A 17,088-nucleotide genomic window follows, 5' to 3' on the forward strand; every position below is an offset into this window, starting at 1 on the left:
CCTCCCGGTGGCTGTGCCCTTCACCCTCTACCAGAGTGTGAATGTACGGGAATTAAAGGGATTGAGGAGCTATGCCATCAGGAAGGCAAGAGTGACTGTTTCTCTTGAATTTTGCTAGAAAAAAACAGCTGTGTCAGCACCACCCATGCTAAGGGGCCTCAAGTGAGGGAAACGGGCACAGATAATCAGAAACAAATAATAATACAGACATCGTCTCTCTTTGGCTGGGGAACGCAACTGTGCAATTTTCTTTTGGCACATTTCCCCTCCAAATGTCTGGCTTAGGCTGATAATGGAAGGAGCTCGTGCTCTGTGAGCCTGCCGTGGCTGCTGGGCAGTCCTCGCTGCGAAATGTTCTGGGTGGCAGAACCCCTGCTTGGACGTTTGCCTCAAATAATCCAGGCGTGGGTAATTGAGAGCTGGCTGCAGATCGAGAGACAAGATAGACAGGGTCAGATTTATTTTGTGTAATTGGAGAAGAGCCGGGGAGAGTAAGGGAGAAGAAAAACAGATCTACTTTAGACCTGCTACGAGTGGAGAAATAACAGAAATCCCAACAGAAACCTCCCAGGGGACGAGGGTAGGATCCTGGATCTGGAGCCCGAATGGCTGTGTCCCTCTGAGCCTGGAGCCACAGCCATGACCCACATGGGATGGCGGGAGGGCAGGAGGAGCCCTCCCCCAGCTCCCTGCAGCAGGACTCTGTCAGGTGTGTGCTCCTTGTCCTCGGGGCACCCGAGAGGAAGGGGGCGGGGCCAACGAGTACCGCACACATGGAATCAATAAAAGTAGATAAAGCCCATTTCTTTCCTCTGGAGCCACAAGGCAGTGTAGGTTTGCCAGAAGTCAATTAAAAGGCCCAACAGCCTGTGCTTTAGTCAAAATGGCACATCCCAAGCTGCAAATGTTTAAGACCTAGAAAACATAGCACTTGATAATTTCTTCTCCATTAAGTAATACCAAAGCAACAGGGAAAGCAGGGAGATGCTGTGAGGAAGCCACTGTTCCTTTATCTCTGGGCCGCACTGACCTTCTGTCTCTTTTCTCTGCCCAAGTGCAACTGTTGTTTTAAACAAATTCCCTTTGATAGTGACTTGCAGCAGGCTGTTTTTCTACTTGCTGTTTTGCCAGGAACCACCAGGTTTTGAATGCCTTCTGTCTTCCCCCTCCCTGCCCCGGGGTTTCAGAACAGCCAATCTCCACTTTCTAGCACTAACCAAACATACCCTTCACCTTGGGTGAGGTCACACTCAGCCTCAGCTGATTTCAATTAACAGGCTCTCGGAGTCAAGTCTCTCTCAGCAACTTGTTTGTTTAAAAGGCCAGACTTATTTTAACACGTGACTACAGTATATCACAAGTTTCAGCCAAGTGTGTGGAGCATACGAGTTAGACGCATCTGTCCACATGGTAATTAGGGAATGTTTCTTGGATGTGGCCCTGTGGTTTAACAACAACCGGGGTTGCATCTGGAAAGCTCGGGAAACCCTCGCTGAGACGGAAGGTTGGCTGGGGGGGCTTTGCAGTGTGTTCATTCAGGAGGCCGAACTACACCGGGGCTTCCTGGCCCCCAGCCCAGCCTCAGTGGCCAGCCCTCTGGGACTCTGGCCTCAGGGGAAATGCAAACAGTACAACTTGTTTGTAACTCCCCGGAGTTTCCATGAGGTCGTTCCTGGGAAAGTGAGGACTTGGGAGGGGCTTACTGAGAGGCGGGGCCCCTGGGCGCTGGACCCTCTGCCTCCACTTCTCCCAGGCCCCCTCGCCTCCCCATACACAAAGAGGGTCCTGGAGAGGTTCTCTCCGACTCCCTTCCGCTTCCGTGCTCCCGCCGCAGTTTCTCCCTTGGGAATGTAGTAACCGGCCTCCGTCTCAAGGAATTAAAAAAACAGATGATGATAACGAAGGCCGTGCACAGTGGTTGTACATCCTTCTGTGTTTTTGCCAGAGAACTTTCCGGACACACAGCCTCATTGGTCCCCACGGGCCTGTGGGGTGAGCAGGGCGGCACGTCCTCCAGGTCTCTGCGGGGTCCCCGCCTGTGCTCTGCACTCTAAGCTCCTGGGCCCTCACCCAGACTCCTGAGGAAGCCCATTTCCAGGGTGCTCACCTTCCTCACAGGCCACCAGGAACCACGCGCTCCCAGCCAGGGCCCTGAGAATTCGCTGTCAGCTGGTTGTCTGTCCCCAGACCACCCCTCCCTGGGGGTCCGTTTGTGGTCCCCCGTCCCACCGCCCCCCACTCCACCACCGCAGGCTTCACAGGCCCTTGGTCAGAGCTTTGCTGCTCTGGCCCTGCCTCCTCAGGAGTCGTCTTCTCCCGCGTAAACCGCAGGTCGATGGGGAGTACCTGGAGTTGGGCTGGGCTCTGGGAAGGAGAACTGACCCTTACTCGAGCACCGTTGTTAAGCATTTTCACCCAGAGACAATACCTGATTTAAACTGTGCACCCGACACGGGAGGAGAGGGGCTCAGAGTGTCTTTCTTTCGCACCTAACCCGATTTCTCCAGAAGGACCCCGTTGAAATGTACGTTTCCTGGGAGGAGGCTGTGACCCTGTGTCCTCTACCGGAAGCTAGTGTAAACCAACTCACAGGGTGTAGCCCAGCTCACAGGCAGGCTCCTTTGGGAGGGAGAGGGGGCTAGTGCCTGAGGGGCTCCTGGGCAGGGCTTCATCGCCCTCACTGTGAAGCCGAACCCGGAAGCCAGGCTGTGCCTGGAGATGTGGGTCTCACGGGTGTAGCCATACTCTAGAAGCAGGATTTTCTAGAAAGGCCCATGGAGAGTCTAACACGGAGGAGAGTTGAGGGCCCTGCGATCGTGGGAACTGGGGCAATGTGGGGCAGCAGGCACTGGCTGAGGGGTTGTGAGGACCCCTGTACAAGGCCCAGAACACCATGTCTTACTGTGATGTCTTCTGCTTGGGGCACACGCTTGCCAGCATCAGATGCAGCAGAGTGCAGTGGGTTGGGCTCCTGGTATCTGAACTTGAGAGATCTCCAACCTGCAACTCAACATGGAGGCCAGACATGCTTCTAAACTCACACGTGTTCCTCCAAGGACCCTCCGGCCACCCATGTGACAGCAGTCAGAGACCAGCAGAAGCCCTTAGGTCAAAAATGTGAAGCTAGGACAAAGTTAGAGCCTCCAGGGCCCAGGCCTGGCAGGAGGGCGGGCCATGCACCCCTGGGAGCTCGGCTGCTGTTGGGGGGCTACTGCACAGCCTCTAACACCCGCATTTATCCCCGCTTCTCCAAAGAGACTGCGTCGAGTGCTTGCTGCTTCACTCGGGGGTCCCGGCTGAGAACCAGACCTGTCACAACCTGTGCAAAGATGAGGTGGTCACATGGGTGGACACCATCGGTGAGTGTGCCCCAGCGGCCCTGGGCTGCCATCCCCTTCTGCATCTTGGCAGATGCCTCAAGGCTTCATCCCCCGGGGGTGATTCATTGGTGCCTGGTGGGGAGCAGGGCTGGTCTAGCCTTGGGTTAGGAACCACAGCGTCAGGGTCCTGGGCGCTACTGGGGGCTCCCCAAGAGGACTTGGGCTCCCTGTGCTAGGGTGTAAGTTCTAGGCCCTCTGCAGGTACGACCTCCTTGTTCATCACTTTCTGTGCCATCCCTGGAGTCCAGCCCCTTCCTAGCCACATCTCTCAGGCTCTCTGAACGGCGGGTATGTCAGGACAACCCGTGTTAGCTGCTGTAACAGACACACCCCAGGCCTCAGTGACTTAACAGAATGTAAGTCTTTCACTGCGAGTCCACTGAAGACATTCCTGGTTGGCAAGGCCTTCTGTGAGGTCGTTCTAGAATGCAGACCCTCTCTGTATGAAGGTTCCACTCTCCTCAGGGTCCTTGGAATCCTCTCTACTCATTAGCTTGTGGAGGAAGACAGAATGAGGGATCGCGTGGGATGCTTCTGTGGGCTGGGCCTGGAAGTGATGCCTGGGGTTCCCACCTGCATGTCACTGGCCAGAACTCAGCAATCTGGCGTCATTTAAGCTACAAGGGTCTCTGGGAAATGTAGTCAAGTTGTGTGCCGAGGAGGCAGGGAAACCGTGTTTGATGAACGACTACCAGGTCTCTCTGCCACATTTGGTCTCAGCCTGGTGCAGCTCTCACAATGCTGCAAGGCCTCAGAAGGGGCTGAGCTCTTATGTGGCTGGATGGCACCTGGGCCCACATGCCGCCCTGGCTCTTGTCCCCGTGGCAGACATCCGTTCCTGTAGCCCTCACCGCACCTTGCTCTGTTCTCTGGCACGGCAGCTCTCGTTTGAGGCTTCTTCTCATTTGAACCACTCCAATTTGACTCTGTCCATCCGTCCCTGTGCCTTTGCCTCTGGACAATGTCTACAAGTCCATTTCTGAGTGGGAGCCCACAGGATGCTCAGACGGGGGTGTACAGACCTCTGTTTTCCACCATCTCTGGGCTGCCTCCGTCCCTTTTCCAGCACAGCCGTTGCTGTCCCGGCTGAGAGTCTCTAAGGGTAAGAGATGCAGATCACATCCCTTAGCCGTGAGTGCACGTGGCTGACTTGGAAACTTGTCTGGAACACTGTAATTACACAAACCAAAGCGGCCCTGTGTTGGAACCCTCATACATTCTGGCCGTGATGTAAAATGGCGCACGACTTTGGAGAAGTCCGGCGGCTTCCTCGGGTTAAACAGTTATCACACAGCTCAGTGAATCGCTCCTGGGTGTATGCACGGGAGAACGGACAACACGTTAATCAAAACTTGGGTATGAATGCTTATAGCAGCATTATTCATAGTAGTCAAAAGTTTGAAACAACCCAAGTGTCCGTGAACCCGTGGAAAGCTAATGTGGTACATCCATCCAGGGGAAGAAGGTGTGGGGTTCTGATACGTGCTACAGAGACGAATCTTCCAGGTATTATGCTGTGTGTGAGAAGCCAGACAGAAAAGGACATATATCGTATGATTCCATTTATGTGAAATGTCCAAAATAGGCAAAAGCACAGAGACGGAAAGTAGGTCGGTGGTTGCCAGAGGCTGGGGAGAGATGGGGATTGAGACTGACTGCTAACAGCAAGGGTTTCTCTTGGGGGTAATAGAAATGTTCTGGAATTAGATGGTGAGAGTAGTGATACATCGTCAACATACTCAAATGACTGAATTGTACCTAAAACAGTGGGGCGAGGGGACAAGACTGTGTACCTCGACAGGGGTTCTGCCTCTGAGGCCCCCATGCTGGCAGCCTCGCTTGAATTCAGCTGCTTCGGGCTCCTAGCTCCAGCCTCCCATCTTGGCCCCCATGCACGGCCTCCCTCGTTCCTACCCCATGGTTCCGACTGACCGCTGTGGCTAATTCCTAGTTCCTGAGGACGCTGAGTCGTGCACTTAGTTGGCCCTGGCTCATTGAGCACTGCCGTATGCTGGGGCTTGTGCTAGACCAAGGGGGCCCATGCGGAGCCCAGGCTCACACCATCTTCCTGCCGCTGCATTTTTCTGCTTGCTGCGAAGGCTTGGCTCCCAGCACGGTCTGCCCGCTCACCTGGAGCAGCAGTGGCCCCCACCCAGACACACAGGCAGGAAGGACAAGGCCCCACCTTCCTGGGCCCCCTGCCTGGTGCACCTGCTCTGGGGCGGTTGCGACTTCTCAGTAAAATCCTCCATGAGGGGGCGCCTGGGTGGCTCAGTGGGTTAAAGCCTCTGCCTTCGGCTCAGGTCATGATCCCAGGGTCCTGGGATCGAGCCCCGCATCGGGCTCTCTGCTCGGCGGGGAGCCTGCTTCTCCTTCTCTCTCTGCCTGCCTCTCTGCCTACTTGTGATCTCTGTCTGTGAAATAAATAAATAAAATCTTAAAAAAAAAAGAAAATCTTTAAAAAAAAAATCTTAAAAAAAAAAAAATCCTCCATGAGAAGGTGTCCACTCAGATGGACTGTGTATTCTTCCCTCTCCTGGCTTTTCTCACATACACTTACACTCAGCCAGGCCAGGCTTACGGGTAGGGGGGCTGGGAGAATGGTCCAGGCCCTCACCTTTGATGACCACACTGATTGGTCTGGTTCCCGGTTAAAAACCGGTGAGAGCAGTAGGGTTGCGAAGGCAAGAGCCGAAAGGCATCTCACACAGCTACCTCCACCCACCGCAGTTGCTCAGGACCAACTGGCTATTGCTGTCGGATGTCCCCTTTCCCTTCCCTACTCACTTTCCCTCCTAGAAATCAGTCTGACCCTTGCCAAAGAAGCCTTGGAGTGCGGGTGATGCCTGGACAGGGGGCTGGGACTCTGTCGTGTCAGGGGAACAGCTGTGTGGGGCCAGGCGGGGGCTGCTCCCTGTGGAGGAGCCCTGCAAGTGGCATCCAGACCCCGCCCTGGCCTCCGGCGCTGGCCCACGGCACCCTTGCCGGAACATCCTCGTCGCCCTCTGTTGTCGTTGTGGTTTCCGTCCTAGAACAGAGCCACAGACGCTTGGCCGCCGCAGCGGGCTCTCAGCCAGGTGCACTCGACTGTGAGCTCTTGCCTGGGCTTGCAGGGCATCGGGATGGTCCTTTCCTTTCTGTGTCCTTTTCACGTCCAGGGCAGTTCCACGTCCCAACCTCCTCCCGGAGCAGCACACCAGTGCTCCCCCTGCTTCCTGTCCTGCCCCACACGGGGGAGGTTGGCAGAGCCTCTCTCGTACTCCCCAGGGACTGCTCGCGCCCCAGAGGATTCATGGCCCCAGAGCAACCCACACTGCGCTGGGGCTGCATCCTTGATGGAAGACACCCCAGCTTCTCGTAAAGGCCCAGCCTCCCCTTTATGTCTCTCAGCATCCGCTTGCTTAACCGAGGTGCTCGGCTCCTTGCCGTCGGTCAGCACACTGGGTCGCTCAGAGCAGACACTTGTGCCCGGTTTTCTTCCAGTGAAAGATGACCAAGAGGCTGTGCTTTGTTTCTACAAAACTGCCAAGGACTGTGTCATGATGTTCACCTACGCGGAGCTCGCCAGCGGCAAGTCCAACCTGACCGTTCTCAAGGAGCCAGGTGGGTCCGACCGGCGGGGAGCTCGGCTTCTGACTCCTTTCCCTGCTCTGGGCTTGTCGCCCGCTGTCCTCCCTGCCTCTCCAAACCGTCCAGAGAGGACGGTCCCAATTCCTCATAAAGACCAGGGGCTAAGGCCACCCCTACCCAGCTCCTAGAGTTTGTCAGAGAGGTGGGCCTGCGCCTGGAGACCCCCTGCGGTTGGGGCTCGAGGTCATGGTCTGGAGGCACGGGAGCTGGAGTGTCTCATCTTGGAGGAGCCGGAGCGTTGGGAGGAAGAGGCCATGGCACATTTTTCACCAGAGGTGGGGGGCGGGGCCGGTGTAGACGGTCAGGGCTGGGCGGGCCGCACTTGCCTCAGGGAGCCTCTGGGTCCACACCCTGCCTCCGCACTTTTCCGTCCAAGACCCGCCATCAGAGCTCTGGGTTACATGGCCCTGCTTGGCTCCAGGGCCCCTATGGTGGCCCAGCCTTTGTTGAAACAATGATATTTCTGCCTCCTGCTTTGGACCCAGGGACCAATGGCCTTTTGTTTTGGAGTAATCAGGGATTCTAGTATGACCACTTTGATTCTTCTCTGGAAGGGAGGCAGGGGTGAGGAGAAAAAGAGCTGCTCCCTTCAATTTACAGCGTGGCAAACTGTTTTTCCAAATTGAGCCAGACCACATAATGTGGCTTCTTGGGGCCAGCGGCAGAGGAAATGCTGTGCCCAGGATGCAGGCCTGCAAGAATGAGGCTTTGTCTTCAAGCGCTGTCTTTGCGGTCCTTTGAAAATAAGCACATTGGCTGTGAAGGGCCACACTAAGGGCTTACAACTGTTGGCTGGCCCGCCGCCCGGGCCTTGTGGATGCAGCTTCGTGCGATCTGCCCCCTGCCGGGTCTGATCTGAAACCATTCACAGGAAGGCCGGGACCGGTACAGTCTCGAGAGTGGAGACCGGGGCAGGCCAGGCCTGGGCACTCAGGCGAGGGGAGATGCTGCTGAGCACAGGGGGCACACGGCCTGTGGGAGCGAGGGGGCTAGGCCTGAGGTGGGGATGGGGGTGGGGTGGCACGTGTGGCCATGCTTTCCTGGTGGCTCCGCTCACCCCGCCTCCTGGTCCCCTCCAGAGTGTGGAACTGCCCCCGATGCCACAACCATCCTCCTGGCCGTGGTGGGCAGTATCCTCCTGATTGGGATTGCGCTCCTGGCCATCTGGAAGCTACTTGTCACCATCCATGACCGGAGAGAGTTTGCAAAGTTCCAGAGCGAGCGGTCCAGGGCCCGCTATGAGATGGTAAGCCAGGGGGATGCTAGTAGTAGAGAAAAAGTCGACTTTGAGGTGTGGTTGAGGTCACACAAGCTTAAAAAGCCCCCTAACATCTTTGGCATTCAAATCAAAGAAACAACACCTGGGAGGCGGTGTGTGGCCAGGTCGTGATGGTGAGAACACACGACCCCGGAGCGCGGGGGGCCCTGTGCAGAGCCCCACAGCTGACCCAGCTTAGGATCCTCATAGAGCAGAGGCAGAGGCGTGGTGCAGCCTCTGGTCCTAGAGAGACTGCAGACTCAGTAAAGGACCTCAAGTCCTTGGAGTCCCTTACGGCGTCCGTTGTGTGAGTCTCGTCTCCCCAGGCAGACTGCGCTTTCCCATAAAACTGAGTGCAGGAGTGCAGGGGCGCCTGGGTGGCTCAGTGGGTTGAGGCCTCTGCCTTCGGCTCGGGTCGTGGTCCCGGGGTCCTGGGATCGAGCCCCGCGTCAGGCTTTCTGCTCGGCGGGGAGCCTGCTTTCCCCTCTCTCTCTCTCTGCCTGCCTCTCTGCCTGCTTGTGATCTCTCGCTGTAAAATCAATCAATCAATCAATCATAAAAAAAATCCTGAGTGCAGTGAGCACCCCTGAACCCCTAGTTAGTCTCTGTTTAAATTGGAAGGGACTTCAGAGATCATCTGGTCCGGCCCCTCGTTTCAGAGATAAAGCGTAGAAGCTCTATCTATCTCCAGGAAAGACCTGGAGGGTCTTTCCCAGGGTGCGATAGTCAGTAGCCACACAGGGCTGTCACCGCCTGCATGCTCAGGCTGCCGCCTTCCAGGGTGATGGATTGAAGAAGGGTCTCGAACCCTGAATATGTGTGTTCGAATGAATGGACACCCATGTCCTCTTGCCTTCTGTGTTCTCTAGGCTTCCAACCCTCTGTACAGAAAGCCCATCTCCACACACACCGTGGATTTCACCTTCAACAAGTTCAACAAATCCTACAATGGCACAGTGGACTGACAGCTCCTCAGAGGGCCAGAGGGGGCTGATGAGAAGTCAGACTGATTGGCCTTGGACAGCCGCTCAGCTGGATCGCAGCCCCCTGGAGGGACAAGCACAGACAGCTTCCCGTGAGCCTGGGTTGGGAGCCCACTCCCTGCACCGGAAGGCGACCAGTGTGCTGCCCGGCTGCCAGGCCACGGCCACAACAGGCAGCCACCCCTCCAAGCCCAGGAAAAGGCCCGGGACCTTGGCGCTTTCAGCTTTCTGCACCACAGCGAGCTCACCATCTCCGGGCACAGCTGGGGGCCTAGGCCACCTCTCCCTCCCGGGAGGGCTGATCCTCCAGCCTGGCCAGAGGAGAAGGCTCTTGGAAGCATTGGAGTGTGCAAAACCAACACATGCTCTGGCTTTTCTCGTGTTGATCATTTTTATACGAAATAAAAAGATCATGCATTTATGGTATAGTTCTCATTGCCGCGAACTGTCTGCCTGATCTGTCCTTGCACAGGGGTGTTGGTGGTGGAATTACTGAGATGCCTCCTGAAGGCACATAGTTGCAAATGTCAGTTTTCCAATTCTGTCTGTGTTCGTTTAGTACTTTTGTAATGAAAGGGGAAAAGTTTGGGATTGAAAGTAAAGATTAAAACCAAAAGATTTTGTGTTTGCCTGACATTCTCTTTGATGCTCGTATTCCTATCTGAAGTGGTCTTAAGTGGTATCCTGGTGGGGGTTGAAAAGGCTGTGTCCTTCCTCAGGGGACCCAACATGAGCCAGTCCACTGTTCTAAACCAGGGCTCTTCAAACAGGTCTCCGTGGAATGCTCAAGGAAGAGCTAAGCCTGTGCCTTAGGACCCTCCCAGTTCTGGTGTAAATAAAGAGCTCCACACTAGAAACTGAAAACAACCCCACCAGCCTGCCTGCCCTGTTCCAAGGTCCTAAGGCTGGAAATGGATTGTGCGCATGAAGAAAGGTCAAGATGTGACTTCCATCCACTTTCCACATGGAGAACAGTTCCCTTCCAGTGCCTTCCCCAATCAAATCCCATCTTCCAGCTAGGCCCAGAGCACAAAAACCATTTTAGTGTGTTTTCCTACAGGTCCCTTTAGTGCTCTTAGGTTCCCCTATCTGAGATGGAAGGGACCCGGCAAATTCTCTGATCCTGTCCCCATCCACCCACCCAAGGGTCAGGGCATTAGCTAATGACAAGCCGGTCCTGAGGCCCAGGTTTCACCCTTGCCTGAGGGCTGGCCATCTAATACCTGCTGGCTCTGATAAAATCTCTGTCACTAATACGCAGATTCTGAGTTTCCTCTGTCCTGTGTAATTTAGGATGAAACCGAGACCTCGTGACCTGGTGCAGCTGCCTTAAAACCTTCATTGTAATGAAGCCAAATGTAAGTAAATATATAAAAGAGATAAAAAGGTGACTTTGAGACTAAATTAAGAAAAATACGGTTTTGAAAGAAACTGGATTTGTCTTCTGTTTGTGGGTTTCCTGGAGACAAATCATTAACTTGTTTGCAGGCTTATTTTCTATCAGGCAGCTCTGTGAAGGCACGCAGTACCCGAGCCACAGGCTCTGAAGGATTCTTGGCCCCTGCCGTCCACCCGACAGAAGTTGGGTCAAATTCATTTGTGACACCCAGGGCGCCCCCAACCAGCTGCTCACAGTGCCCTGCTGCCCTCTGCTGGAGGCTCCGGGGACTAGCTGTTGGGAGACCTGCCACCTGAGATTCTGACCCAACCTGTTACTCTCTTCTCTTCCTTAGCGGTTTGTCCATGCTAGCAACCCCCTTCCTCCCCCAGCACACACCGGTCACCATCAGCACTCCTCCATGGACACCAGTAACGGAGCAGGAGCTGGAGGTGGACTGCAGGCACTCTCACACCGTGGGTGGACTGGCACTGCCCTTCCTGCGACTGCTTGGACCCACACAGGAGTTCTAAAGACAGCAAAGGGACTTGCAAGGAGCACCTGGCAGTCTCTGGAAAAGTCTTTCCTCCTATCTGGAAGCATGGTTAGTGATGCACTAGGAAAGAAGGAGGCGTGGGGGTTATTTGCATTGTAATTCATCTATAGTGATTAACTATACCGATTTCCAAATGGTACTTAACTTGTATTAACTGATTTTGAACTTTTCTAATTGCAAAAGTAATACAGAGAAAAGATAGAAAATAAAGAAACCATAAAGTAGAATCTTTTATAATCATACCAAGGAGGGTAACTACTTCAGCTTTTTGTGTATGACTTAAGTCTTTTTTTCTATGCATATATATATATATATATATATATATATATAATTTTAACCAAATAAGGATTTGACTATCGCTCCTTTTTTTTAAAGATTTTTTATTTATTTATTTGACAGAGAGAGGGATCACAAGTAGGCAGAGAGGCAGGCAGAGAGAGAGGGGGGAAGCAGGCTCCCCACTGAGCGGAGAGCCCGATGTGGAACTCGATTCCAGGACCCCGAGATCATGACCTGAGCCGAAGGCAGAGGCTTTAACCCACTGAGCTATCCAGGTGCCCAAATATCACTCTCTTTAAAAGGACCAGGGTCCCTCATTCCACTTGGTTGACTAATTCTTAGTCAAAATAAAGTAACAGCCACCTCTTTGTGGGGGAAGAGATGTGTTTTTTTAATTTGTTTAATTAGGATCGTGGCTTGAGGTTGATTATCATGAAACCCGGGATGGATTTCAGGTAACAGCAAACAGATGGGGAAATGGGAAGGGAGGAGGAGCCTTTCTCTCTATTCAAGGTTCACCTGTTAACTGGCTCGCTCCTCCCTTTCTCCAGAGGGTTTCCAGCACGCAGGCTCCTGCTTGCTTCCAAGAAGGGCAGCTGGGGCGCTGGGCCGCTAGCAGGGCTTGGGGGCTGGCTGCGAGGGGCCAGTGGAGGAGAGGAGGAAGCTGACAGTGCTCAGCTAACACTCAGGAGGAGGTGAGTGTGGGACTCGTGTGTCCAAGGCGCCGAGGGCTCCTGGGAGGTGTGTGCTGAGCCAGCGCTGGAAGTGTGGACAGGGCGCGTGGAGCCCGCAGGCTCTCTGCCCACGTTCGCTTAGTAGCAAGCACTCAGCTGCGGCTTTCAGCGTGGCTGTGAGTGAGGCCCTCTGCTCCCTCTCCCTGGGGCCAGTGGCTAAGGAGGCCTACTTTAGTTGGTCCCACCTGGCTTCTGTCCTCCCCCAACTCAGGACTCCCAATGTTCAGGCCTCAGACCCTGGAGGGAGGATGCAAAGTGCAGGGAGGCCCGACGGTGAGAGGTGGTGGGTGCTGGTGGAAGAGCCCTGTGTGTAGAGCCCTCCTCAGCTCCCAGGGCCTCTCCTGCTGAGCTCCTGGCAGCTTTGGGAGGAACTCTGGGATGGTCCTGACATCAGCCTGGTATGACGCGGCCTCTGAGATGGTCGGGTGATGTGTCAGTGAAAAGGTCTTCATATCCAGTTTCTCTCAAGTTCAATGCCAGGCAGTTCTGATGCTTCCTTTTTTCATATGATGGGACCTGCAGGATCGGGCCCGTTTGATTGTCAGGAAGCTGAGAACTAAATGCAACAGAATATAACTTACCTTTAGTTCTCATTGAGATCCTGACCTGTCCCCTCCTCGGCCCCCCCCCTTTTTCCCCCTCCAGACATGCTTTTGGACCCTTCTGACCATGTCCTGCTGTATTTCTTCATCGTAAGGGCCTCTAGTTCTTGTTGCATGAAGGCAGGATCTAAACTGGAAGAAACCATAAGCCCCAACCTTCTAGGATGGGAGGTTCCTTAACCTTTCTGTGTTGTGGACCCTTTCAGTGTTCTGGCAAATGCTTCTGACTCCTTGTCAGAGTAATGCATGTAAGTGTGTAAATAGGTAACATACCCAAAAGTCTGGCCCAGCTTATCAGGGCAGCTGGTCACCCTGTATCATCTTAGCTGGACTCCAGAAACACCCTAGAGGGCTCACCAGTTAAAGCTTTGCTGGTCTCACCCTCGAATAGCAAACCCTTGAGACTAAAAGCAGCCTCTCTTCTTCATTTGACCCTCACAATAGGTGCACAGGCTGATCAGAGAAGGCATTTCTGCATTTTACAAAGGATTAAATTGATGTCTATCACCCCAGGGTGAGAGGGTTGGCAAAGGAGACTCCAGCTCAGGGACCCCATCTCTGCATTGACGCTCTTTCCTCCACACCACACCTTCTGGAAAACATGTGACAGGCTTCTTATCCTAGAGCTCACATGTAAGTGAAATCCGTGGTACTTGTCTTTGTCTGTCAGACTTATTTCTCTTAGCATGATACCATCTAGGTCCATCCATGCCATCATAGCTGGCAAGATCTCATTCTCTCTTATGGCTGTGTAATATTCTATGGTGTATATACGTGCGTGTGTGCACGCACATGGTGTCTTCTCCCTCAAGGGAAGAGCTTTCCGTTGATAGATGTATCAGTGGACACTTGAGCTGCCTCCATAACTTGGCTATTGTAAATAATGCTACAGTAAACATAGGGGTGCATGGATCTTTTTAAATTAGTTTTTAAATTAGTGTTTTAATTTTCTTCAGGTAGATAGCCATAAGTGGAATTATTGGATCATATGATATTTTTTCTTTCTTTCTTTCTTTTTTTTTTTTTTTGAGGAAACTCCATACTGTTTTTCACAGTGGCTGCACCAATTTATATTCCAACCACAGTAGGTAGGATGCACTTCTCTCCACATTCTCACCAACACTTGTTACTTCTTGTCGTTCTGATACTAGCCAGTCTGACAGGTGTGAGGTAGCATCTCACTGTGATTTTGATTTGCATTTCCCTGATGTTTAGTGATGTTGAGCATCTTCTCATGTGTCTTTTGGCCATCTGGATGTCTTCTTTGGAAGAATGTCTATCCCAGGCTTCTGCGCACTTTTTAATCAGTTGGTTTGTTTTTCTTGGTTTTGAGCTGTATGTGTTCTTTATATATTTTGCATATTAACCCCTTATCAGATATATCATTTGCATATATCTTCTCCCATCCCATAGGTTGCCTTTTTGTTTTGTTGATGGTTTCCTTTGCCATGCAAAAGCTTTTTATTTTGGTGTAGTCTCAGTAGCTCACATTTGCTTTCGTTCCCTTGCCTGTGGAGACATCCATAAATAAGTTGCTAAGGACAATGTCCAAGAGACTACTGCCCATGTTTTCTTTTAGGAGTTTCATGGTTTCAGGCCTCACATTTAGGTTTTTAATCCATTTTGAGTTTATGTTTTTATATGGTGGAAGAACATGGTCCAATTTCACTCTTCTGCTTGTAGCTGACCAGTTTTCCCAACACCACCTATTGAAAAGACTCTTCTCCCCATCATATATTTTTACTCCTTTGTTGTAGATTAATTGCTAATATAGGCATGAGTTCATTTCTAGGCTCTCTATCCTGTTGCATCAATCTTTGTGTCTGGTTTTGTGGCAGAACCATACCATTTTGATTACTAACTTTATAGTAGATCTTGAAATCTCAGACCGTGATACCTTTGTTCTTTCTCAAGATTGCTTTGGCTATTTGGGCTCTTCTGTGCTTTCATGCAAATTTTAGGATTTTGATAAAATTTTGGTATTTTGATAGGGATTGCACTGAATCTGTAGATTGCTTTGGGTGGCAGGAACACTGTGATATTAATTCTTCCAAACCATGAATATATAATCTCTTTTCATTTGTTTGTGTCATCCTTAACTTCTTTCATCAGTGTCCTAGTTTTCAGAGTATAGGTCCTTCTCTTCCCTGGTTAAATTTATTCCTAGGTATTTAATTTTGGGGAAGTGCAATTGTAAATGGGATTGTTTTCTTAATTTCTCTTTCTGTTACTTCATTATTAGTGTATAGAAATGCAACAGAATTCTGTATATTAATGTTTTATCCTTCAAACTTACTGAATTCATTTACCAATTCTAATAGTTTTTCTGGTGGAATTTTTAGGTTTTCTACCCATATGGTATCATCATCTGCAGAGAATCACACCTTTATTTCTTCCTTACCAATTTGGATGCCTTTTATTTCTTTCTCTTGTCTGATTGCTGTGGCTACGACTTCCAGTACTATGTTGAATAGAAGTGATGAGAGTGGACATCTTTGTCTTTTTCCTGATCTTAGAGGAAAAGCTTTCCTTTTTTTTTTTTTTCCATTTTCGACATTGGGTTTGATGTTAGTTGTATGTTTTTCATACACAGCCTTTGTTATGTTGAAGTATGTTCCCACAAAAGCCATTTTGTTGAGAATTTTATCATGAATGTATTTTGTCAAACGCTTTTTCTGCATCTATTGAGATGATCGTGTTTTTTTATCCTTTCTCTTATTAATGTGACCTATCATATTGATTTGTGAGTATTGAACCACTCTTGCATTAGGTAAATCCCACTTGATCATGGTGAATGGTATTTTTAAAGTATTGTTGAATTCATTTGGCTGATACTTTGAGAATTTTGCATCTATTTTCATTGGTTTTTGGTTTTGTTGTTGTTCTTGGTAGTGTCTTTGACTTGGTATCTGGGTAATGCTGACCTCACAGAATGAATATGGAATTTTTCTTTCTATTTTTTGAAATACTTTGAGAAGAATAGGTATTAACTCTTTAGATATTTGGTAGGATTCACCTGTGAAGCTGTCTGGTCCTGGGCTTTTGTTTATTGGAACTTTTTTGACTACAGATTCAATTTCATTACTAGTAGTAAGTCCATTTAAATTTTTTAGGGGCATCTGAGTGGCTGAGCTCATGATCTCAGGGTCCTGGGATCAAGACCCGATTTGGGCTCCCTGCTCAGCAGGGAGCCTGCCCGTTCCCACTCCCCTGCTTATGCTTGCTTGCACTTACTCTCACTCTCGCTTTCGCTCTAATAAATAAAATCTTTAAAAAAAAGTTTATTTCTTCCTGATTCAGTTTTTAAAGTTGTATGTTTCTAGGAACTTTATCCATTTCTTCTAGGTGGTCCAATTTGTGGCACATAATTTTTTGTTGTAGTCTCTTATAATTCTTTGTATTTCTGTGGTGTCAGTTATTATTTCTTCTCCTTCATTTCTGATTTTGAGGACTCTCTTGTTTTTTTCCTTGATGAGTCTGGATAAAGGTTTATTGATTTTTGTTTATACTTTTCAAAGAACCAGCCCTTCATTTCATTGCTTTCTTTTGTATCTCTTTCATCTATTTCTGCTCTAATCTTTATTGTTTCCTCCCTTTTCTACTAACTTTGGGCTTTGTTCTTATTTTGTAGTTCTTTTAGGTGTAAGGTTAGGTTGTTTGAGATTTTTCTTGTGTCTAGAGATAGGCCTATATCACTATAAACTTCCCTCCTAGAACTGCTTTTGCTTTGTCCCAAAGATTTGGGACTACTGTATTTTTTTTCTCCATGTATTTTTTATTTCCTATTTGATTTCTCCCTTGACATATGTTGTTTCCCTGCATGTGTGTTTTTTCCAGATTTTTTCTTGTAATTGATTCCAGTTTCATACTGTTGTGGTTAGAGAAGATGCTTGATATGACCTAAACTTTAAATTTACAGACACTTATTTTATATGATCTTTTCTGGAGAATGTTCCATCAGTGTGTATTCTGCTGTTTTTGAATGGAATGTTCTCTATGTATCTGTTAGGTTCATCTAGTCTAATGAGTTGTTCTAAGACATTGTTGCCTTGTCGATTTTCAGTCTGGATGATCTATCCATGATGTAAGTGGAGTGTTAAAATCCTCTGTTACTATTGTACTACTGTCAATTTCTACCTTTATGTTTGTTCATTAATGTTTGCTTCATGTATTTAGGTGCCTCCTAGGTTGGATGCATAGATATTTACAAGTGTTATGTCCTCTTGTTAGATCGATTCCTTTTATATTATGTAATGCCCTTCTGTTACAGTCTGTTTTAAAATTCTGT

The 17,088-nt window shown here is 50.2% G+C and overlaps 1 protein-coding gene across 1 annotated transcript in view; it reads left to right on the plus strand.

Annotated features, from left to right (window-relative positions):
* The window catches only part of ITGB5 (integrin subunit beta 5), a 113,431-nt gene extending 103,562 nt beyond the window's left edge, over positions 1–9,869 (plus strand). Inside the window, exons 12-15 of the mRNA XM_080796275.1 lie at positions 3,256–3,359; positions 6,864–6,983; positions 8,090–8,256; positions 9,138–9,869. Of these exons, the coding sequence (XP_080652401.1) occupies positions 3,256–3,359; positions 6,864–6,983; positions 8,090–8,256; positions 9,138–9,233 (487 nt within the window). The 3' untranslated portion in view covers positions 9,234–9,869. The remainder of the gene's footprint in view (positions 1–3,255; positions 3,360–6,863; positions 6,984–8,089; positions 8,257–9,137) is intronic.
* Positions 9,870–17,088: the final 7,219 nt, after the last annotated feature.

This window comes from Martes martes, assembly GCF_963455335.1.
Source record: "Martes martes genome assembly, chromosome: 1".
NCBI lineage: Eukaryota > Metazoa > Chordata > Mammalia > Carnivora > Mustelidae > Martes > Martes martes.